Source organism: Parus major, chromosome 2 (assembly GCF_001522545.3).
Source record: "Parus major isolate Abel chromosome 2, Parus_major1.1, whole genome shotgun sequence".
Lineage (NCBI taxonomy): Eukaryota > Metazoa > Chordata > Aves > Passeriformes > Paridae > Parus > Parus major.
The window spans coordinates 18,745,689-18,771,616 of record NC_031769.1 but is presented as its reverse complement, the minus strand read 5'-3'; the positions used below and the strand labels follow the sequence as shown (position 1 = coordinate 18,771,616).

General features: G+C 35.9%; 1 protein-coding gene across 2 annotated transcripts in view; it reads left to right on the top strand.

The window, feature by feature from the left end:
- The window catches only part of PLXDC2 (plexin domain containing 2), a 253,479-nt gene that overhangs the window by 169,146 nt on the left and 58,405 nt on the right, over nt 1-25,928 (top strand). For both annotated transcript variants that reach the window (XM_015619087.3, XM_015619088.3), the window contains exons 5-7: nt 9,018-9,140; nt 11,949-12,067; nt 20,405-20,504. In XM_015619087.3, coding sequence (XP_015474573.1) covers nt 9,018-9,140; nt 11,949-12,067; nt 20,405-20,504 — 342 coding nt within the window. The remainder of the gene's footprint in view (nt 1-9,017; nt 9,141-11,948; nt 12,068-20,404; nt 20,505-25,928) is intronic.

Below are 25,928 nucleotides of genomic sequence, written 5' to 3'. Positions count from 1 at the left end.
ACAGGCAATATTTCTCTTTATGGAAGGGAAATTGGTCCCTTTCCCTACCTGTTTGCAGAAGCTTTTTGTGTGCTATAAATTACGGATCAATACAGTTCTTTCATGTAATGTAATTTGCTTTAATGTAAACTAATGTAGCAAAAGAGAGGAAACACCAGGGAATTACTGATGATACCAAAGCTAATGTGATTTAATTCTCAAATTCTAACCAGTGAAGCTAATATATTCTAGTTTTTCCCCCACTTACATTTTTGCCTTTTCTCTGTTTAGTTCTGCTCATGTTTTCATAGGTTAGCTCCACAACTGAAGAACGTAGCCCAAAATGATTATGAGGTAACAAGTGGAAAAAGGAGGCAAAGAATTGACAAGACCAAAATTGTCTCAGCTTTAGGATACAGTGTGTCTGTTACCAGCCTGATTGAATATTGTTGTCATTGCCTGCTGTCTGCTCCTCTGCACACCAGCCTGCCACCTTCACTGCCTACACAACATTTGTCTCCTACACCAAGAGATAGACCAGCAAACTGATCTTAATCATAAAGGTTTGGTTAGGGGGATATTTACTTTAGACCCAGGGTAGAGGTTCCTCATTCAAAGTATTGTCTACCATTAATTTCACTAAGATAAGAAGTAAATTGGTGGTGAAATTTGATGAGTGGTGTATCCAGTCCTGGGCACCAGACTGAAGTGACAGAAAGGGGCAGAGCTAGCTGCTTCTCCCTTACAGTGGCTCTGTAGGGAGCCATCCTTGGGAGGGATGCAGAGTTGAACAAGAGACCAGGATAATATGCTAATATTGACATAACCTTTAATTGCGCAACACATATGAACAAGAACCTCTTTCAGAACACAAAAACAAAAGTTTGTCTCCCCTGAAGGGACATTGGGCACATGGACATTTACCAGCTTCTATCTCACTGTTCTGAGCTGTACATTCCCTGCTGAATAGTTCTGCTTGAGGCAAACCCATGCTGCCTCACCTCTCTGAACTCTGTGTCCAACACAAAAAAATGTGGTGGGAGAACAAGGCATCAGACAGCATGTAGTTGTGCCAGGATGTTGGCAATAGAGGAACACAGAGCTAAATTCCCCTCTGAAATATTCCTGATAGAATAAAAACCACATTCATTATATGGTATTTCAGTGTTATGTTTTTATGTATATATGTTAAATGTAATTTAGTGGTGTCTGAAACTTCTCTAATGTTGCATGTTAGCCTCTGCAGTCTTCCCTGACATGCTGTGTGCTGTTGTTTTACATGAATGTGAATATTATATACATTGGATTAGCTTAAGTAGTTTATGAAGGATTAGCAGAAGCAATGCAATAGTATAATGCAATGAGTGTGGAATTAATCTCTACATAAAATCCCCAAAGTTATATTTCAAATAATGTTGATTTCTTGCAGTAAAACCCAGACATTCACCAAACTGTCTTTTGGTTATGCATAAATTTTAAGCAGGTTTTTTTAAAATTTGAAAAGTTTTATTTTTGTCTTCTGTAGCCTTGTTGCTTCAAACACCTATAGAATGAATGACAACCCAGTTTGATGACATTCAGCATTTTTCTAAATTCTGTTATTCTTTTCCTTACTGAATTTTTTGAAACGTTGGAGAATAATGATTTCATCATAACCTGAAAGCCTTTTCATTTTTTTTTAAATTCCCATGTATCATGTGATTCAAGTTTCCTGTGATTTATCAGGTAAGAAATAACTTTGAAAGTTAGCTGGAACAAAGAGGAGAATAAACAGAGCAAGCAGAAAATCTTATGACAGTTATTTTTATTAGACTCTGTGGCAATATAGGAAGAGAGACACAGCAGCAAAAGTTAAAAAAAATCTGTATTGATATTACAACAGTTTGATTCAAACATGAACCTCCTTATATTAAATGTCTACAAACATTAAAAGACCATCCAAAAATTATCCAGTAGCATCCAAATTTTTTTACTAGTGACAAGAGCGGTTCAGGCATGATGGTGTTTTACCCAACCAGTAAATAGCAGAAATAGACTGCAAAGTCTCAGAAATAGACTGCAAAATTAGATTTTCCTCCAACAGCTCTATTCAAGCCTCTTCCAAGGATTCAGCAGCGCCAAAGTTACTACAATGACACAGCTGCTAAGATATTCTTCCCAAGTGAGATAATCCTCCCGTCAACCTCTTTTCTCTGGTTCCAGCCTGTCTAGGAACTGTGTTGGTCTTTGTTTAGCTGAAGCTGAGAGGCACTTGGGAGCTATCACATGGTGGTGTCTCACTGAGTAGATAAAGTATTTCATGCCTCTTTCCAAGAATTTTCTCTAAGTATGATCAGAGAGGAACAGATACAAGTCATTAGATTCTAACATTGTGGTTTCTTTCTCCTGAAGTTGAGAGCATTGCAGTTTAGAGGCGTTAAAAGTATGTGAACAGATACTTCAGTTACAATTAGATTTGCAAGTTCTTTGCATTCTGTCGTTGTCCTTACTTAAAAATCCTCTTGCTCCCATGTCCTACCCAGTGGTATCTAACAGTCTCCTGACAAGGCATGTCTCGTGGCATATCAGAAGAAAAACATCTACTGGAAGAGTTTCATGATATATTAGCCCCTAAATTCCTTCATTGAGCTGAGTAGGATATTAATCAGAATGGATTATATTCCACTGGATCACATACTTTTCACAAAGAAGGTGGACACCAGGGAAACTACAGCAAGATGGAAAAGTTACTGACATTTACTCAATGTCATACATTGCACGTTCCCAAATGTTCCAGATAATGCTTGCTTTAAGTTTTAACAAAGCAGCAGGAAAAATAATGGTCAAAAACTAATTTTCTGGCCTTTAAATATCTACATAAGATAACACAATACAGAGAGGAGTAGGAGAATTGTGGGTAGCTTTTCTTTTTACCCTTAGACTCACAAGAAAAGCCTTGTAAGGTTATACAATTAAAAAAAAATAGTTATGCCCATGCCTTTTGGGGTTTAGCTTTCAGATAGCCCACTTTTCAGGCCAGAAGAAGAAATGGGTTAGACATTCAATCTTGTCAAGCAAATGCAAAGCACAAAAAAAAAGTATAATCTCTCTCTAATTCATTTTTCCCAGAAGGCTAGAAAAAAAAATCATAAAATAGCATGAGAGATTGGTTCATTTTACACTGATCTTGAAAGCTCATTAAGGTATTTAACTTTCATGGATTGTCTGAGGGATCTGGAGTTGCTGTTATCCTTTTGTTTAATTACACTGTAATCTTCATGCAATTACAGTGATGATAACAGTCTTCCACAGACATAACAATAAATTAGCCATCTGGGGATAAATGACATTACTTAAAGCTTACTTCACTGAAATATCAAAGAAAAATTAATATGGCTATATAGGACAAAGCCTGAAAGTAAATTGCATTATCTGTTGCTAGAATTCAGCATTCCAATGTGTTTTAGGGGCTTAACAGCATAACATACTCTTGAATTTGCTTCATAAAGAAATAGTTGGTGGAGAGGTATATGGAAAAGCACAGGGAAAGCACATTTTAGCATAGTTGAAAAAGATACAGTGCAAAGTTTTGTGGGCTATGCTTTATATGCCCATGCAATACTTTTCAGCTTCACCAAATAAATACATGAGCAACACTACTCCTGATGTTTTATTTCACCATATCTTGCCATCTTTCCATTGAAGGTAAATGTCTCTTGTGTAGTTTATTTCCAGAAAGAATAGATTCACCAGGTTTTTACTGTTACTGCTGAAGAGAAGGAACGGAATGTAAGATACAAATGTGTTATGTCAGAAACAGTGAGATGTAAAATAAGCAATATCCTGAAAATAAAATGCAAGTCAAAATTCTCAGCAGTGTTAATCAAAACAATTGCAAAAAAAATCCTACATCCCCCTGGACTTTCAAAGAAAGAGAAAACTTGCAGCTCTGGATCAATCAGTTGTAAATTTTTCTGCTCTTAATAATAGCAATGACACGGCTATTTGAAAGTATAATTTCACATCAACTTATTTCACTGCTGCTATTTGGCACCAGCAGACACAATTGTTCTTTTTCTCACTCATTTTCTTTTTGCCAGAACACTTTTTCCTTTTTAGAAGAAAAAAGTTATTATATAGTGTGAGTAACCTGACCTGGGCAAGAGCTAACAATTACTGAGGTACATGAGGACTGGTACATTAAGTGCTGTTTCAGCTGCAACTTTCCACCTATCTACTACTATCACTAAACTAAAAATAAATACATTTTAAAAGCTCTTAACAAGAAATTCCAGTAATTCAAGTAGATATGTTATTACTGCATATTAGGTAAAATTGTTGATATACAAAATAAAATATTACATACATAAAACAATCAAAATACTAAGTTTTAGGTTGTATTAGGGGTTGTGGTAATGTTTACATAGTAGGGTGATTACCTCTGTGGAAGGAAGCGGGGGGCTGGCCTTACCAGACAGAGACAGATCCTCTGTAGGCTACAGCTGAGCCCATGAACCGCCCTGGTCGTACCTCTAGGGGAGCTTACTTAAGAAAGAGTAAAAAATTTGCACTTCAGTGTCAGGAGTGAAGCGCAAAGCATGACAAAAACTCTGTGAACACCAAGAAACTAAAAGAAGAGGGAGGAGGTTGTCCAGGTGCCAGAGCATCTGTAAAGGAGACCAGGCATGGGCACCATTTCTTTGCAGACCGTGGAAGAGCCACACCAAAGCAGATATCCATGCTGCAGCCTGTGGGGGACCCCACAAGGTGGAGTTGTCCTGGAGGAACCATGGGCTGTGGAGTGCTCAAAATGGAGCAGGTTTATCCCAAAGGACAGCAGACCATGGGAAAGATCTATGGTGCATTAGGGAAAAAATGAGAGGAAGAAGGACTGATGCAGATGAAGTGTTATGAACTGCCCACGAGTCACATTCTCCATCACCCTGCACTGCTCAGTGGGGAAGGGAAGAGGAGGTAAAGGAGTTGGGAATAAAGGAGTGACACTAACTAAGCCTGGGAAAAAGGGAGGGGTGGAGGGAAGGTGTTTTAATCTGTCTTTCTTACTCTGCAAACCTATTTTATCTGGCAGCAAATTGAATTAACTTCCCCCAAGTCAGTTCTTTCTTGCCCATGACAGCAATTGGCAAGTGTTCTCATTGTTTATGTCCTGACACACACATTTTTTCATTTTATTTAGTCCCCTTACCCTGTTGAGGAAGGGCTGTGAGAGAGCAGCTGGTTGGACATGGGGAAGATGGCAAAAGTCAACCCACTGCAGAGAAAGACAAGGATTTATCTTACAAGTCAGTTATCAGGCAACTTAGAAGATGGTTATCAACCATCATTCTTTTTCTGTTGTTGCTGTCTGTGTATTCCATATCCTACCATGTCTAGGCACACTTCAAAGGATTCATTGCCTGTGCTGCCTTGAAACTATATTTTGTCATTCTGTTGGCAAACATTGTCAAAAAACTTTCTAAGTGATGCTGAGTTTGTACATAGCTAAGAATATAAAAAAGGAAATCACAGAAATCTAATGTGCAGAGTGTTGTAACCTTGTACATTAAATTTTCTTTGTAAACTTGGTATATTGGCATGCAACAGATAAGCGTATTTTGGAATGGGTAAATTCAGGCATAAAATGAATTTTTAAATCAAGTCATGGTCCTACATCAAGTGGGACTGTGCTTTCATGCCTAAGTGGTTACAGATATATTTTTCCCTGTTTGTGTGAGTGTAAATTTGTACACTGTGAGAACTAGAAGTATAGTCTTCTTGATCTACAAGTGGTTTTAGTATTAATTCAGCCCTAGTTTTAGCTAAATTTATATGTACATATTAAACTTACAAAATGCTGAGCACTTTTCCCTATTTGTCTTCATTCCAGTATTTAGGAGCATATTATGCTTCTAGGTATAGTGCTTGTAGAGAGTTTTGGAAAAAGCTCTACCAATGCCTCCCACAAAGGAGAGATTAAGTGGTTCAGGAAATTGCAGGTCTGAGAAATTCTTCCTTTACTAAATGAATCAACCATGAGCATTAAGCATTGTCAGAAAATTAGGTCACAGATAATACAAGCCAATTTTCTGCAGAATTCCATTCCAGAATAAGTTAAATTTCCATTTGCTGCTCTTTTTAAGTCATAGTTGCAATGATAAAATGTCCATGGTCAATGGTGGCTTCATCTTTTGAATCTCTGATTTGAAATGACTTTGTGTTCCTTTTCAAGTTGTTCCAGTGCATGACTGGAGTTCTCATTAGAATGATCTTCATGCAAGGTCTGCCTGCTTCCCAGCTATCATCCACCTCCTGCTTTCCATTTCTGTCTAGAGTAGAGCTGCATCCAGCAAACACTTTGAAATACGTTTTGTGGTTACTAATTACTTGGGCTGATTTACTTAGTCAAGTGTTCCTGCACAATTAAGTCTTTTCCTATTGTATCTGCCTCATTATTAGTTATAAGGGTGACATTTATACTGTAAATGGGATGAAAGCATGAAAGGGAAACTGTGTAAGTGTAGGATGATTGTGCAAGGGATGAACAAGTACTGAACTGTTAAGGCTAATTATAATGTATGAATATGGACTCAAAGGTTTTGTTGGTATTGTCTTCAAAATATTTTTGAAGAATGGTTTCAAGACCTACCTACAACTGTGTTAATATATGTGTGTACATGTCCACAGGGATAATAAGCAGCACATAATATGAAATATACTTTTGTGTAATAATACATATTAAAAATGTCTAAATAAGCATAAGGGATTATTTTTCAATGAAATGACATTTTAGAAGCAAACAATAATAAGCAGGAAATAGTGAAAATGCCTTTCAGGGACTATACTTTGACATGGTAGTTTTCTATCCTAAAATAAGAAATAGAGTAAAATCAGATAGACTTTTATATTCTGAAAGCTCACATTTATGAATGACATGTAAATATGTGTGGGCAGATTCCCTTTCTAAGCTGGTGTTCCTCTCTCCCTATCCCCCTATCAATTACCAAAAAAGAACATTGGTATTTAGATATCCAATTGGAGGAGTCTGCTCCCCAATCTCCCCTTCTGCCCCCTATAGGAAAAAAAGAAAAAAAAAAATTAGTTTAATCCTAAGGATTAATTTAGTAGCTAGGGAGTGCCCAGATATTAAAATACTGTATCTTTTGAATACATAGATATGTTTTAAATGAAGAAAAAATACCTCAGTTCCTAGCTCACCCCTTTGTCAGATGCCAAATGATTGCAACTGAATCTTTTGTTATATTTTCCCCACACCTGACTTTTTCTGAGGTCCCCTATCACTGCCACATGAGCTGACTTCACAGAACAAGAGGCTGCCTATAAGCAGCCATGCAGGAGAATTACCCCAGAGAACCACCTTATTTGTTTTTCTGTTTCTTTATAGCATCTTATGACTTCTAGAATTAGTTCCATGAGCATTTAACTGTGTATTTCAGAAGAATACAGGAGCAGAAGGATGCCTGAAGCACTCCAGAAACTTAATTTTTCATGCACTTAGAGATTTCCTGTATCATATCGAAAAGTCTGTTAATGAACCCTCTCATCTCACACTGGTCAGGATGGAGATATTGTTAAGAAAGTGAGGCTGCACACTAATAGTTTTTAATACTAAACATTAACAGCAGTTTTGATCAGCTTCATGTTTGGTTCTGGAATTTTGCAATCGTGTTTTAGAGTTAGATTTATAGGCTTCTTCATCACATGTTGTATTGCCATGATACTAAATGTAAGAAGAAAGGAACTCTTGGGCTTGGCAGTAAAAGGTTTTGTAGAGGAAGAGGGAGGCTCACAATATGATTGAAGATGGAAAAGGAAACATAAACCAGCATAATAAGTGTTGAAAATAATACTATAACGTTCCAGTAAAGAATTATATTTCTTTAAAGTGTCTTTCTAATAACATTTTTCATGTTAGAAAATTTTCAGCTCTAATATTAATTTTTTTTGTTGAGATGCTTGCTGTTGGAATATACTTCACTGAATCAATAGAAGTAGAAAAGCAAAAGCATCATAAGACACCATCTGGTAAACACTGTAGGAGGAGAGGTAATATGCAAACGTCAGATTTGAAGATCTGCAGGTAGCTCAAATCAACTTAAAGGCAAGGAGTAACAAAAAGATTCATTCCAGAGCAATGGGAGTGTTTAAGTCAAGCTTTCATCTGGGGCACTTAAAATAATTAGTTCCATTAGCCAGTTGAAGTGGAGTTGGCAAACCTAAACAACACAGGTTTATTTGTAGACTATTTATGTTTAAAAGAGAAGAAGCTCCTTGCCATTAAAATGCACTGATTTTTGCTTTGAAGAAAACTGCAGGATTACTGGATTCCCTATAGATGACTGGTCTTCTTTCAAAGGGAGGACTCCATTTCCAAACAAGTAAGAGGTTTTGGATGAGCACTTCAGATGAAAGAAGCCCACGATTGATCTGTGGAGTTCCATCAATTCAGGAATGAACAGACCAGACTAGTGAGACCTGACACAGCAGAGAATGTAGTAATGTTATGTGCCTTGTAAACCTGAAGAAATCCTATCTGTTCCACTTTTCATCTGACTTTTTTTTTTTAAGTTGATACCTCTTGAAACTCTGCATCTCTAGAAATATGAAAAAGGGTTAGATTAACTTTAAAAGACGTCACAAATTGCATAAGCAAAACAAACTGCAAATTTTTGGAATGCATGGAAGAAAGCACTATGGAATATGCCTTGTGGTAAATGGTTTATTTTCATAGTGCCACATACTTGCATTTTCCCCTTAACTGGAGTTATTCTTCCTTGAGTTCTCAATGTTTTTGTTTCTTTAAAAAACCTTCTTGAACAATTTGTTCCATTATTCATTTTGGATCTTGTTTTTCTGGCAGCCATCGCAGATGTTTTTCTGAAATTTTAGCTCTTATTTAATTCACTATAAAATTTGTGGTGGGATTAATTTCTCTCAGATGACCCTTTAATGCTCTGGCAATGCCTAATTCAACCTGCCATTCTGTTTAATCTTTTCAGAATTTACTGAAATGGTCTCAATTTTCTTTTTTTTTATTGTAGGTTTCATATATACTGGAGAAGTTGTGCATCGAATGCTAACAGCTACTCAATATATTGCACCCTTAATGGCAAATTTTGACCCAAGTGTGTCAAGAAATTCAACAGTCAGATACTTTGATAATGGTATGTAGCAGTCCTTGATAAATAAATATGTCTGCATCCCTCGGCTTTTCTTCTTTTCCTAAATAACTATTTTTTAAGAAAAAATTGTGGATTTTAAAGTTTTTTTGGTTTTGTTTTTTGCTTATAATTTAGAGGCTTTATAGAGCATATGACTTGCCATATATGAGCAATTATTAGTTTAGAACACAGTAAAGACTCATGAATGCCTTTTCTCAATCCAGCAGATATCATCTGGATGTTGAAGTACATAAGCTCAAAGTAGCAAAGCATTTTATCAGTTTTAAAAGGGAAAATCTGTCTTATATAACAGTGTAAATTCCTGTTACTTCAAAGTATATATAGTGAATACCATCTGCCCACTGCCTAAAATGAAAATAGCATTTGTGGAGTGCAATAGCAAGAATACACAGAAGCAGGGCAGGGATAAGGTTAATAAACCTGTCAATGACTAAGTGTTCATGGAGTCCCAGAATTGGAATCCAATACACTCATCTACACCACGAGTTCTCAACAGCTCCTTGTAAAAAAGATTGAAAGAGGAAAAGGCAAGCTGCAGTGCTGTACTTGAAACTCTGTAAGAAGTTTCAAAGCCCTTGAATGTGTGGATATTTTTCTCTTGAAGTCAGTTGTAATCAATATTTTAGCAACATAGCCTACATGGTTAAAAAACATCTGGTGTTTACCTCAGGCCTTTAGTGATCAACTACAGTGGCAGTTAAAACTTAGAGAGTTTATTGTCATGACTTAATATTATGAGATCCATGACTTCTAAATTGTCCTGGATACACCTGCCTGTGCTATTTTATGTATGTTTATTTATAGTGAATTTAAGCAAAAATTGCCAGAAGGTTCAAAAATATTTTCGATTTCCGATAGTATTTTTTATTTGTTAGATCAGTTATCAAAATGTTTTCTGTATCTTTTACATTTTCTTACAATCTAGTCATTTCAATGTTTGTTAAAAATCCAGTAAAATGCTTACATGAGAAAATCCTACTCCTTCCATGAAGAATTTTGAAACAGAAGATACAATTTTCACACTGTAAATTATTTAATATCATGGCCAGAGATTTTTCATCTTTACTTAAAGAATCCAAGGATTCTGGAGAAGATGTTGCTAATTCTCATTATAGTTCTGACTTCCAGTCTTCATACCAGGTGTACCAGGCTGTATCACATGGCTTTCATTACAAGGTTGAACAGTTCCTTGATTTTGGATTCCTCTTCATGTGTAATGCATCATCTTTTGAGCTCCAGGGGTTTTTGGACAAAGAATTTTCTATCTTAACACAAGTTAAAAGAAACTGAGCAGATTGTATCTTCAGCACCTTATGTCTCACTCATCCGTGCTTTGTCCCCATGAGTAAGTGCTCTGCCATGAAGCAGCATCTGTAGTGGGAAGGCACAGAGTGTGGGGATCCATCAAAGTCTCACTGATGGAGCTAACTGCAAGGAACTTAGGTACACACAAATTGCATAAAGCCTCTGGAATGAGGAGACTGTTTGGGTGGCAGCTGATTTCCATTTTAGCTTGGGGTTCTGAGGTGCAGATAGATCTGAAGCACTCAGTGACTAACTAGAAGAAATTCTGCTAATTCTGGCTATTTTCTCTAATAACTTTAGAAACTAATTTGCATTTAAAATAAAATTTAATGCAATCAAATAAACATTCCGAAACTAGTTAATGAGTGTAGTCACAAAGGAAAAAGTGCACTCTGTGCACTATTAATGAGTATCTACTATATAGAAAGACAGGGGACAACAATGTGATGGACTTGGTGCAGTGTGGACCCAAAATTTGCATGCTCATAGTTTCATGACAGCTCATGTCAAGATGTGTTCATGACAGTTGCTGCACAGGTCTGTAACAAAAGATTTTTCAAGGATATATCAAAAATGTATTGAGCTGAATATGTAATGACCCATCATGAACATTCTAGGAAGAAAGGAAATTAAAGTCTGAATCAAAGCACACAACTCCCATTACTGCCAAAAAGAGAAGTTTTTGAGGAAGGCATGTAAGATGAAAATGTTATTTTCAGAAAACAGAGTTTTGGTAATAAGTGTCTCAACATCTGTAAAACATGCTCACTGGGTATGCAAGTTGCTTGAGAAATATTTTTAGTGTGGTAAGTGCATCTTCAGCTAGTGAACTCCCATGAATATTAACAAGGCTCTTGCAGCTAAATCTCTGCATACCAGACTCAATATTTGCCTCATCTATGAATTCTTATTGAGTTTGATTTAAACTACATTTATTTATTGCCAACACCTATCATTTTTCAATTTGCAGAACCTCAGCAAGGGCTTGCACCATGCAGGAAAAAAAAAAGTTATTTAATTAATGTATAGTTAACAGAAGACTCTGAATTCTTGAAATAATAAGTTTTATTAAGCAGGGAATGCTATTAGCACTTCACATTTCAAAGTCATTGGGATTTATAGAGTGTAAGGAATGCCACTGCAGAGAAGTGGAAATGGCAGCACACCTGAACTACTGGATCCTACCTTTAGTGGTTATTGATTTCTTGTGCAATTTCAAACAAGTTACTTGACCACTCTTGCTTTAGCAGTAGTTGAGGTGCTTGTGTGGCACTGTGGTGTCTACATTTAAGAGGATTTCAGTTTGAACTTGTGTTTGTAATATCTTTTGCATTTCAAGGCATGGAGCTGAAAGTTGGTAAAAAGAGACAAATCACTGTTCTTGTTTCAAGTGACTGCAGTGAAGTACTTCTCCTATAGTCAGTTAATATTCTTCTCACTTTTTTTCCTCCCTTTTGCCTCCCTACCCCCACTCTGGGTTCACAGGCACAGCACTAGTTGTCCAGTGGGACCATGTACATCTGCAGGATAATTACAACCTGGGGAGTTTCACTTTTCAGGCCACCCTTCTCAATGATGGGCGTATCATTTTCGGCTACAAAGAAGTAAGTTGGGTCTGAGAATTATCATTCAGGTGGACAAATTCCTTCATACATGTCAGGAATTTCCCTACATTTTTTTTGAGGGGGGAGGGAAAATATCTTAAAGATCAGTTACATAAGATCATTATACTGCTTATAAGATCACTCTGATGAAAATGATATATTATTGTTAAAGTGATGTTCATGTAATTGACTTGAAAATCATCAACATGACACAAATGTACTAATCCTGGACTTCAACTGGGTTTTATTTGGATGTTTGTGAGTGTTAAGTGTTTAGTAAATTCCTGGGTTTTTAGTAAATTTCCTTTGGGTTTTGAAAGATAGGATCTAATTTTTTCAATTAGCTTACCCAGTTTTTACCCATTTCAAAATACTCTAGAATCAATGGTTATTGTTAAAAGGTCACCTTTTTCCTGCAGCTGTAGCTTTTTGTCAACTCACATATTTCAAAGTCCATATATTTGAAAAAAGAAGAAACTGGTTTGTCTTGCTAGCTCTGAAGTTTTCCATCTGTTTGGTGATAAATTTGCTTAGATTGAGACCATTTGGTTTGCCTTCATAGCACCAATATGTTGTCTTAAATGGGCTCTTGTGCATTCTCCAAGTGTTTCAGAATTCCAGTTGTTGCTTTGAGTGTGGTTTTGGTTTTTTTCCTAGAGTTGCTGGAAACTACAGGCTAGTTGAATTTCAGTGCTTTTGCCAAGAAAGGTTGGAGCAGGTGATCCTTAAGGTCCCTTTACAGTCTGGTATTCTATGATCCTTTAATTCATGCAAATAAGAATCAGAAAGTAGACAAGCTTAAATCTCTAGGGACAAAATAATTTCTTCTTTTTTGTTTACTTTTTGGTTTTGCTTGGTTTGTGTTTTTTGTTCTGTTTTGTTTTGTTATTTTAATCTGTTTGCCAAACTGTGACTTTCTCTTCGAAGTGCAACTCTCAGTTATCCTCCTTATGCTAATCAGAAACTAATCAGTGATACAACCAATTGTCCAGACTTGGAGAAATCTCTTTTCTCTTTTATCTCTGCTATAAAACACTTGTGAGCCTTCAGGCTCATTTTTTGTGCCTGTGTTGTAGCTATGCACCTTTAATGAAGCAGAAATAATAGCACTCCTCTGCCATTCACTAGAAAAACAGGCAGGATCTGGGTTTTTCTACTAGCAGCAGTCATACCTTCACTTAAGGCAGATGTCTTTGCAGCTTGGAAATGGATTGCTGCAAGATGTTCTTACTGGATCAGTATTGTAGAAACAAGAAATTTCTGGTATGCCCATGTACATGGCTTTGCTTTTCTTATAAAAGACATTCTGATGCAAGGTCTGCTTGGGATTTTTTTTGGAATGTTAGGTACAGGTTACAGCCTTCATCATTGATGAAAATGCAGTTTATTTGCAGTTTGAATCCAATTACATGTAAGCTTTACTCTGCTGAGGACAATGGAGCTCCATTGCTCTTGATCAAAGGAGTGTGAACTAAAAGCTTTAGTTATCTCATGTTGTTGAAAACTTTTTAAAGAAAAGCAAAAACTTCTAAAGACTGCAGAAAATTTCCTGCTTTCAATACCTAGAGAGTTGGGGACAGATACTGGTTTTAAGGTAAATTTGTCAAGAACTATATATGCACTTTTACAGTAAAATGGTGACATTTTCAGGAGACTTCTATTTCTGGTTATGAATGCACCACACTCCCTGTTACAATCCAGCCCTATGCAGAACAGATCCACTATGGGTGCTAGAAGTTGCTGCTCTAAGTTGAAAGTACCTCGTGTACATTTTGCAAATGAAAATGATGATGCAGAGTGTCAGGTAGTAGAAAACATTAATCATTTAGGAAAACAGGAGTAAATGGGCCACTCCTTTACCACAAGTGGTTCCTAGAATTGCAGGGAAGTGTGACATCTAACCCATGGATAAACAATTTCTGAGCTACAATGCACAGGCTGCTTGCTGTCATTAACTACTGGAAGCTTCCTCCAAAACCACATTGCTTTTGTGGGTAGGAGTTATTAATGTTCTTTTCATTAATCTTGAGACAGAAAACTGGAATTTGCAAATGGAGTAATGTGCTTTTTGCTACTGCTGAATCTTTGAACTCATCCCCTCTCATGATTTATTCCTGTCCTGAATGGAATTACCAAACATTAAAGCTATTGCACATAACTTAGGAAAGAGATTTTTTTAAAGTCGTAATAGTAATGTATTAATGATCTGTAAATCTTTTGACAAAAGATTTTTGTAAATATTTTAGAAAGTGAAGAAACTTTTAAAAACTAATATATTCCATCAGGATTACTTGGGGAATGGGCTTTGAGGATGAGATTTCCAGACAACTCCACTCCTTATTTGCAGCCTTTTCTCCATTACCACTACCTCAGCTTTTCACCTAAATGAGGAGAATTAAATAAAATTGCCAATCACTGATCAGACACAGGTTGTTTGAAAAGAACAAACGTGTCACTTACCATTTGAAACTTGGTCCTAGTGCTTAAAAGCCTGGCTAGGAATTGATTTACTTTCCAGCGCTGAATCCATTGATTTCTGAGGAAGTCCTTCCATCTGGAGCCATTTCTCTTGCTGCTGAGTCATGTTGTCAGGTGTCCCATTAACTCCAGTACAATTCCTTGTGTAAGTGCTCACGAGCATGACTAAAAGTTGCACAAAATTTCTGCTGTCTTTTGGGTGCCATTTTATTTTAGTGGCTCATCAAAATGACAGTGATGTATGGCAGCTCTGAGAGGTCTTCATGGCATTGTCATCAAAAGTCTCCAAGCTGAAGCACCATTAAGAAATACAGCAAACAATTTGCCAGTAGCTTCATCAAGCATCCCACAAGGGCTCTGTTTTAGTGACACCAGGTGTTTAGCTAGACTAGTCTAACTTTAAAATAACTGTGATTATATATTTAAATTACATAGATACAACTAGGGTCTTTTATGTCTAATATACTTTAGGTAAATTTTATTTTTTATTTCTTATTTATTCAAACAGTTTGAGTCGTTTTTTCATGTTCTTCCTGCTCCCAAATTAGGTTTGCTACATCATAAACCTGGTGTTGACCACCAAGATAGGATCCAGGCAGAGGTTTGGTGAATACTAAAGGAGTTTCTCTGCTCAGTCTTCTGCATTCTGTTGTTTTTCCCAATAGAAAGCAACCTGAAATTAATAATTTTTTATCCAAAATTAAAAAAAAAATAGAAAAGGAGCAGAGCCATCAGAAAAGAAAAATATGGAGACATCCAAATATCTTTCAGAAGATTCAATTGTTAGGAGAAGGAGCTGTACTATCAAGTTTTCAAAATGTGAAAACAATTTGAAATATAACAAGGTTCTGTAGCAAGTAAGGTATTTATTTCTTTGGCAATTTACTTTGTTTACAGTGCATGCACCTTCCAAATTAAATACCACTTTATTTACACCAACTCTTAGTATTCTGGCAAATGGTTGTTATGTCAGGAAATATCCACTGGCATGAAAATTTCCCTGGTGTACCTCTACAACACATGAAATACATTACAATGCAAACTGGAAAGCAGAGCATAGGAATAAAGAAGAATTTTGGAAAAGGCATTCTTTTTATGAATTAGTAGTGAATACTTATCCTTATGTTCTAAATTTCACTGAAGTTCAGTTCTCAAGAGTTTCACTTCTTATTATACAAAATAATTATTCTATATCATATTTTCCCACTAATGCTTGGAGCTAATGTTCTTTAGTGCATTATTAGGTTTCTTTTTTTGTCCATGATTAATACAGAACAAATTAGGCAAAGGTTCCATAGGTCTTGTTAATTGTTTAGGATATTTTTCTTAATATCATTGGAGAAGGCTTTCTTTGTTCATTTAAATAGTAATAACTCTATTTACCTAGTCATCCAGAAACCATTATTAAAGTTAAAATATTTGCTCAAAATTACCCAATATGTGAGTTTGGAAAATAATTCTAAAAGAGGCTTATAGTAGAATGAATTTCTATCCTAAAAAAGAAGACAGAATTGAATAAAAATTATTAAGTGCTAGCGCTTAAATAAAATTAATGCCCCTTGTAGGCATGAAGGAAAATACTGTTTTCAGTAACAAGAATTCAAATATTCCTATTGTTTCCTGAAAATGAAAAAAAAAAAATAAAAAATAAAAACTGACGAAAAGATCCCAAACAAACAATAATCAAGAAACCACAAAAACACAGAACTACAGAAAGAAAAACAAAACAACAACAACAAAAATCCCATAATGTGAATGGGTGTTCTGCCTGCATTATACATGCTTGACATTTCTTTGCCTCTTTTATTGTTAACAAAAATATGGACATTTGATTTTTGAGATGGTTTATTTACACAAATTAAAACTTCTGATTTTCATGTGGTTTAGCCTGTAGACTAATTAATTACTACTTAGAAAACTAGCAATGAAAACCCTATATAAACACTATTACTGTGTTCCTAATTATGATTTTGCAACATACTCTGGCTCTTATCTTTGACTCAGTTTTGAAGTGGGGCAGTAATTGCATCCTGCTTACCACCTCCTTCAAAGTAAGGATAGAGGCTGTGATTTTATCCTCTTTTGAAGAATAAGATTCCAATATCACCTCACAGTTGAAAAGAAAATTTGAGAAGTCTGGTGAAAAATACTGTCTAGGTTACAGATCCAAATGATACATAGAATTCAACATAAATCCTAAACACCCTTCTCCTTACTGTTGAAGTATATAATCCAAAATTAATGGCCTCAGTGGTAGTGTGGAAAGTTTATTCATAAACTGGTGACTTGTACAGCACAAAAGATCACATTGTCTGTGGTAGATGGTTTAGAATTATTCTAGCTAAAAGCCATTCTATGAAGGCAATCACTTGCCTTCATAGCTCTCTGCTCAACTATTTAACATGTCAGCCTGTTATGACATATCTTGCCATTCAGGTGAGAAATCCAGAAGAGTAGCTCTCTGCTTGCTATCTATGTTTTGCTGTAATTTTCCATAAAATGCTATAATATTTACTACAAGCTTTCTGTCAAAAGGGGATGTTTCCTAATCAGACAGACAGCATGTGGCAAAAGCTCATTTTATCTTGACATTTCATTCAAAAGATTTCACCTGCAATATGGCACTCAGTACACACATTACCAGTTTCTTTTTCCACACCTTAAAAATTAATAGATGTTTTTGTAAATACAGGCATAATGACACTGTAATTTTTCAGGAGAATAAGAGTGTTCCTGTGCTGTGGATTACCTTCTACTTTGACTTCATTCTGACTGTATGATTGTTTCATGCAGGCTGCCCTTCAGTTTGAAGAGCTGACTATACTAATTATTACTTTTTTTAATCTTAAAGAAGCTCCTGCTTCTATTCTCTGTTTCTAAAACATGTATCCAAACTTTTGGCTGCTGTTTCTGTTAGACTGGACCCTACTACTTTCTTATTTATTTTATAAAATATTCTAAAAGTTCCTTGCTCTCAGTAGAATGCCCAGCACTGGAGGATTGACACCTGCAGGGATTTTGGCAAAATCCATTGCTACTTCTGCTTTAAATTTTTCTAATTTCTCCTGAAGCTTTTTTATATATTTGCTGTTCAACTTGACTATATAATGAAATAGTTTGCTGTTTTCATAATTTTTGAGGGAAAGATGCAAATTGTTCAGTAATTCAAAAATTCACAATCAACATGTGAAAAGGCACTAGACTAAAAAGAAAGAAAAAGGAATCTTGTTCGAGAAGACCAGAGTCCAACTTCTCTTGATTTACATTCAGATGATACAAATGAGTATAATCCTTTTCATACATTTCATTCATGTGCATTTCTTGAACAATTTATGCATTAAGATGACAATTTTGCCAGAATATTTTGTCACACCCCTGCTAATGCCAATTCCAAGTATGCTTTGTGTCCTTTCTTCATCTGCTGTCTTTCCTCGCTAACTCTGAAAACAAAGTCATTGCATCTTCTATATCGGTGCTTATTCTAACTTAACTTTCAGTAGGTTGTCCAGAGTATCCTCCTCAAAATCCTTTCAGTTTCTTTGATACATAATATAAGCTTTTCTTTCCACTGTTCTGAGACTATGAATAATTCCCTTATTTTGTGTAAACTTTCATGCTGCAGAAAATTTATAGACTTATTTCTGAACTTAGTGATTCTTTTATTTTGAAGAATTTGAAAATATGGCTTTTGGCATTCTTCTGTCATATTATCCAATAACTGCATCAGAGCTCAGCTGATATAAGCCAAATTTAAGCTGGTGTATTTCTAGCAGTATTTCCAAGCCAGTTCTCTTTTTCCTGTCATTTTGACAACATGCCACAAGCCTATTTTATACCACACCAGATCATGTATGCAAGAACCCCCCCAAAAACAGCCACTAAATTAAATAAAAGGAATGAAAATTTATGACAATTTTAAACTCATCAGAACTTACTTACCAATGTAATTGGGAAAAAGCAAAACTAAAAGATACTTTTGGAGGAAGAAGAACTACTGATGCTTAACTCAAATGCCAGAAATCATGCTATTAATTGTCACATAGAACTGAATCCTCGGTCACTGGATGAATAACCAGCTTTTTACTTCAGCTTTTTTCTGCTGTGTGAAAAATACTGGCCAACTATATCATTTTTGTAGCTTTAACAGGTAAATCCAGGGCAAACTATTGGGTTAGCTAAACTAATACCTTGTATCCCAGTTTCTTATACTTGATCCTGTTCCATCTGCCTTCAGCCTAGAAATTTCTGGTTAACTGCAGGGCAGCTTTGAAAAATTAGATATCCAAATATAAGATATCTGAAAGCAGCAACTGGCAGAAAGTCATAATCCCTCATAGAAATCTGTGGCTTATTCTACTCCTAAGGTACCTGCCTGAAGTTTCCAACTTTGTTTATATCTTTCTGTGCTAGAATAAAAGGCTCTTTAGCCCCTGAGTAATTTCCACCTGTGGTGGTACTTGTTTTTGGTAATCTAACCAGCTCTTCAGTATTTCATCCAGAAGTGAAATGGATAGAACACTTTAACACTTCTGTTAATGGCATTTGAGAAATGGAGAAGTTTGCAAAATATTTTTATGACATTTTTAATCTTCCTTCTCTTAATTTCTTGGCACCTTTTAAAGAAATATATCTTCTCAAAATCTGTGTAGTATATCAGCAATGATCTAATTTTCAGGTGCAAGTAAAAAAGTCACCCCCCATCTAGGCTATATTTCACTGTTTGTGTAATTCATATGATAAGTTTTCTTGCTGAGATGTCCCCTCAGACTGCTGGAGTTCTTCATCCACAACAATTCTCAGATTCCTTCCAGAACTGCTGCTTTCTAAACAATGGTCCCCAAACTCTACCTTGCACTCTCTTATGTCTGTATTATATGTTTGCATTTTTTGCAATGTCTAACCTTGCTAATTATCCTGACATTTCATTTTTACTCTGCTAGTGCCATCTGGAGAGCTGCTAGGCAGTAAATTATGCTTCCTTCTCAGTCTTAGGACTTTTGAATGCTGTAAAGCCACAATGTCAGTCTGAGCTGCTCCTTTAGTAATGGCTGCTTTTTGTGATCAGTCAATCTAGTTAACTATATTAATATTGCAGAAATGCTTCATGTCACTAAATCAAATGTCTTAAAAAAATTCAGTCCTATTATATCTATTCAAGGATCAGCCAAAGCTGCAATCCTGTCCCAAGAATGGAATCAAACCTGACATTTGTTTTCATGCAGCCATGTTACCCAGTCTGTAATCTAAAGCTGGAATGGTCTATGAATATCTACATATTTTTATTTCTTCCTCTAGATATTGGCAACTGAACATCTGGAATTTTCCATGTTTACCACAACACTCTTTTCCTGCTATTCAAAAACACATTAAATATTATTTTCATTCTGTCAGAGCTATTTACAGATAAAAATTCACACAATTTTCAGTGCAAATTAATTGAGCCATAAGTTTTAAAATGCTCATCCCAAGCTGAACTTTCACAGTTTTTGTGTTCAACAGTAGGCAGGAGGTGTTGCCTCCTCATCCTTGAGTGTACTAGCATATCATCCCACTTTTTCTTCAGTTGAAGTAAATAAATTACCGGAAATTACTACCCTGTTCTGCTTTGTCACTGACAATTGTTCTACCTCTAAGGGTTACTGTGAAAACAAATCAAAGAAAACTGAGATAAAATACAAATTAAAATCAGTAATTTATATCTTCAAAATATTCTTGGTCCTATTGTGCTATGGTGTACAAAATATTTACTTAGGACTTTACAGTTACTCTGGTTAAATGTTCATTTTGGCAGTGCTTTTTATTTTTAGTCTTTTTTTCTAGTTCAATATTTCAATAGTATCTTCCTGTTTTGTCTTTTAGATTCCTGTCGCTGTGACACAGATAAGTTCAACCAATCACCCAGTGAAAGTGGGACTTTCAGATGCATTTGTGGTCGTGCACAGGATCCAGCAAATTCCCAGTATGTAGAATCGTAGTGGTGCTAATGGTTTGGAGGCTGAGAAATTAGTATAAGCTGATTTCATCAAGGATGATTAGCTGCACAACAAATCACTTAGTTAATTTCAGCTTGTTAATTCAAGTGTAATTTTATTTGCTTGATAATTCCCAGTATGTCTTTTCCTGTCATTGTTTCTTTTGAGCTGATAAATTAAGTAAATAAAACTAAGTGGCCAGTCAAATAATGTCGAATTAAACTCTCAACTGGCTCAATTTGGTTTTCCATAAGATATTTTATCTGGAACATGCTTTCATATCTGTAGTAAAGAAGAAGCAATCTGTTCAGAAAATCCATCTGTGCCCAAAAATATCCAGGCTGGAACCTCTTGATACTTTATTCTGTACTTCAAATTCATGTACACATTTTAGTGAGAGGAAAGAAGAGGGGATGTAGTTATTAAATAAGATATTGAGCTCACATAGTCATGGCAGCAGTATTGCAGGTGGCATTTAGTTTTATCTGGCTTTAGTTATACTTTGTGTGGCTTTGCTGAAAACAAATAGTAGGAAATCAAGTGTGACTTTCTCAATGTACCCTGTACAGAACCTTTTGAGGTTTTTTAGCCATTAGAGAATAGATTCACTTTTCAAGTCTGCTGAGTTTACTAACGTATTTGAAGAAAATTACCAAGATCAGTTTTCAATGAAGCCCTAATAGCAGGGCATAGAGAGGAGCTGTGCTTGACCCTGCCTCCTAGGACTGAATTCTCCTAAAGTGAACTCTGGCAGACCTGTGGTGCTCACAAGGACTGACCTGATCCAGCCCAGCTTTAAGACAGACAGCAGAGGGGGCTGGCACTGAAAAAGCAAGTGCTATTGGCCTCTCAGCTCATCCTGTCTCCTCATCACATATAAAACAACCTTTAGCACAAGGGAGCAGCAATCCTGTGTCTTACATGTCCTGTCATGGGGAATATGGAAAATTTCAGTATTATTTGTTACTTGTGAGCTCAGAGTAGTGTGAAGGATGTTAGCATGCCAAGATTTTACTTAAGAGACAAGAAATTTGTTGCTGAAGTATGATAAGTAGTTGTGATGTGTCTTTGTTTGCATGGGTTGGATTTGAGTGTTTAAGAACAAATGAGACTAGAAAACAAATTTCAATAACGTGAGTGATATTTGCAAGCAAATCATCTGAATATTTCTGAATCTTCAGCTTGTAAGAGCTGCAAATATGGATTCAGGTGAAAATTAGGTTGATTGACTTATGCAAATGGTTTATGAGAATAGTCATGGAAATTCTATCCAAGAGATGCAATAGGATGATATATTTTGACATCAGGCCTCCATAATCAAACAACACTAAAAGACTTGTCTTAGATTTACATGTTTTGTATGGAAAATAGATGATGTGAAAAACAGTAGATGTGAGTTTCTATTCAAGTCTGAATGTTTATTTTTATAGAAATATTTCAGACAAAGCACCCTGTTTTACTGCCATTAAATCATATTGGTTTTGACGAATGCAGTTACTGACTAGTCTTCTGTTTTTAGCATATCTGTTGGGGTTTTTTTCATATGACACTTTCTTCTAAAAGGAGTGAGACTATAATGTGGGTAAGGAGTATAAAATGTGCCACTGCTAGAGCAGTTTTGAGAGCATTATTCATGTATTGCTGATTACAATGCATTGCTTTTGCCCCTAACTACCAGTTCTGTGGATGGTGGTAATTCATGACTATTTTTGCTAGATTGCAGCTTACACTAGAGCTAATATTAATCAAGGGAACCATCATTTTACAGTAGACTTTTCTCAAGCTGATTGTGTACTCAATGAAATATGTTTATACTGACGTGAACAGACAATAAAATAACACCTTGATAGATCTGGTAAATATTTTCAGCCCATAGAAAACCAGTATCAGATGTTCTTAAAATATGGATGTTCTTGAATTCTTGTTTTATAGAGATATTAAATCAACTATGGATCTAGTCAATTACTGAAAAAGTGGTATGATAGAATTGTTATTTTACTTTATTTGTTGGCTTCTTAAGACAACTGAAGAATATAAATTGTTGTTTGTTCCAAAAGAAGTATAACTACTAGTTCTAACTTGCCTACTTTATCAAAGATTTCTCCATCAAAAGAATCCAGTCTCCCTTTATGTTCATGGCTAGTTATTAAAAAAAAGAAAAAAAAAAAGCCAAAAACATCCCCTTCAAATAATACAAAAAAACTAAAACAAACCCTTCTGCTTCATGTTTGAGCTCTGTCAGTTGTTTTTGAATATATTGTGCATTTGAAAAGGAAAGAGACATTAAGTGCAGCACAAGCCTGTTTGAACAAATATATCCCCTCAATTTTTAAAAATGCTGAGCATCTTTGGTGCCTTTTGTATGCTCAGTATTCTAAAATTTCAATATAACAGATCTAGTTTATTAAAGTAACTTCAGAAGTTTTAGAGCTATTTATCAGATTTTTTTCAGATGTATTGTCCAAAAGATTATTAATAACTTTTCTAATACTTCTGAAAGGTGAGTTCAAAAGCCAAGCAAACCTATTTCATTCTGAGGAGAGCAAAACATGCTTTTTGATCAGCCATTTCATATCAAAAGTGCATTTTAATGAGTGCTGAAAAGTACCCTCTTGAAGAGCCAAAAGCTAAAAGGAATGACTTTCTGAACTTTTTTAAATGAAGGAACTTGAGAATATCGTACCTATTTTTATTAATATACTTCTTCATATAAAGACTTTGCAGTAATACCCCTTTTATCTGCCCCTAAAAGCATACAGACACATACACTTGTTCACCTTATCTTTTAGGAGTTAGAGCATGGAGATGGGAGATATTTGGCAGGTAGCTTTATGCCTGTTTTGTTTTTTTTTTAATATATATTTCCTTGATCTGCTACTACTTCTTGCTTATAAACCCTGTCTTTATTTTCCACTTAAAAGTATATTATTGCAGATTAGCCAGTATTTTATATTTTATATCTAGATATAGATATGCCTGCATATACCCTAGAGGTGTTTTGGAATGAATAGTAATGTGTTAAGGGAAGTAAATTCCTGATTGACACCACGGTTAACCTGATAATTCTGAGATTTGCATGACAGCAAAATGGCAAACTAAGTCCTTTAATTAATTTCAGAGGAAAAGTTTCAGGTCTTTCCAGGTAATTCAAATGAAGTTCCAGGCTCTGGAGCTCTGCTTCTGATGTGTTAGAGTGACCATCCTGATTTCTCCTTCTTCAGACAGGCTGAACATTTGCACACTAATTATTTTTCCTTTGAAAAATGAGTGAGAAAGTTTTCTCACTGCAAAACAGTGAGAAAGTTTCATGGATGTCTTCCAGCTAGAAACATGACTGGTGATGACAAAGCTGAGAGCTTTACATATTCCTCTAGCAAGTCTTTTTTAAACACCTTCAGTGCTTCAGGACCTTTGTTCCTTGCCTACCTTCCCTAGCCAGTTCCCTCTTCTTTCTTATTTATTTCTCTGCCATCCTTGTTATTCGGTTCTTGGTCCTTCTTTCACTTGCCTGTGGTGTCCTTTTCTCTCCCTTCTGCAGACTCCCAAGATTCCTTTTTATCTTCATGACCATCTTTCTTCCCCTCCATTTTTTCCTCTCCTTCAGGGTTACTGTGTTTCTCTCCTTTGTTTCGGTGTTCTTCCCTATTGTCTTTCAATTACCTTTTTGTTGTGCAAGAAGAAATGAAAAAGCGCTTCCTGCAACCCACTTTTGTATTTTAGCAATAAAAAACCCCACCAGAGAGTCTTCCCATATTGTGTTTGCTTTCCACAAATCCATGAAATACTCTGGCAAAATGAAAGAGTGCCAGATTCAGGGGATCTACCAGTGAATTACCAGTCTTGCACTAAGAGATAATGGGTAGTAGGTTTGTCTCCACAATGAGACATGCTTCTCAGTGATTTTGGCCTCTACTGTATTAGGTGCAGCTCTTTTGGGAAATCCATGCCTTGACAACTTAAACTTTAATCACACTGAAATTATTCAACAACACTGTGTACAGAAATGAAATTGTAGCTGAGCTATGTGTTAGTAACATTCCAGTTTCAGTGCAATTAGTGTCACTCAATATGTAGTGTAACTCAAGCATATAATTAAGTGACAACTCTGCATGTCGTAAATGTTTTCTCAAGATGTCTCACCACTTTGTTTACAGCAGTGAAGCCCCTGAAAATACCTTAGGATTACCTTCCTGAAGGGTAAAATACCACTGGCCATTTATGCTCTGGTATCTATTTTACAAAGGTGCAGCACCACTTGGGAAATCACAAAGTCTGATTTCCTGATGCCTTACTGTCAGTGTTATCATTTACCTCTGTGCAAAATGGGTCCCAAAGTTATCACTCTAAAATCATAGTATTTATTCTTCTTTACACTAGTGTAACTAATCCCACAGAGCCAGCTGCTCCAGCCTTGAGTGTTTGTCTGCTGGTCCAAAAGGGTTTATCCAGGCAGCTGGGCTCCTTGCACTAGATGTCTGATTCAGGAGTGTGCTGTTCATCTTTGGAAGTATGCCAATATTTTCAGGACTGGTACAAGTTGACCAAAGTTTAAATATTCTCATCACTGGCCACAGACAGGTCTCAGAGTGAGGCAGTTTGGTGCACAGTGGGATTAGGGAATAGAGCAAGTTTTTCACACCTAGATCCTGTACTAGGAGCTCCTTAGCTGGCAACAGGTATTGGGGCAAATCAGGAAGGACACAGAGAGTTTCAAAGTAAATCATGTGTGGTAGGCACAAGGCATTGGGGAAGAACTGCTCTTAGTACATTCATAAAGATGAAATCAGAGCCTACTTCACTAGTTCGTTTGTTGACAGATTATACATCTTTGAGGTGCAGCTCCCAGGTTTAAAAGGATTTTTTTAGTAATTTTTAAGAGAATGATAAAATTAATAAAGTTAAGGAATCTGAATTTTTATCTAGATCTAGATGTGTGTTATATTCAGTGGAGCAATTGTGGAGGTGTTTGGATTACAGGCACTGGTGTTTGGTCCCAGTGTCAGTACCTCTGAATTAATTAGTTAATACTGATAAATTTAGCAATATCAAGCTGTTAAAGAGCAGATGCTTTGACATTCTGATTCCTTTACCTTTTGTGGTGACAGCAATCAGATATACCAGGCTGACAGGTTTTATTCAGCCAGCAATGTTAAACAAGGTCCCTGTCAAGCAAAGTCAGTGGCTGTACAACACAGCAGCTGTGCCCCTCCCTTCTCTATGCCTTATATTTTCCACAAATTGCTTTCAGCTTGTTGGATATGTTTCATAAACTGTTTACTTCAAATTGACTTCTGCATAATCAAGTGAACCCTCTCACCATTTGTGTTTTCTCTATCAGCAAGACTTAGAAGTGAAAGTAAGGCTGTATGAATACATATGGCCTTGTTTAGCAGTTATTTCTGGATATATGG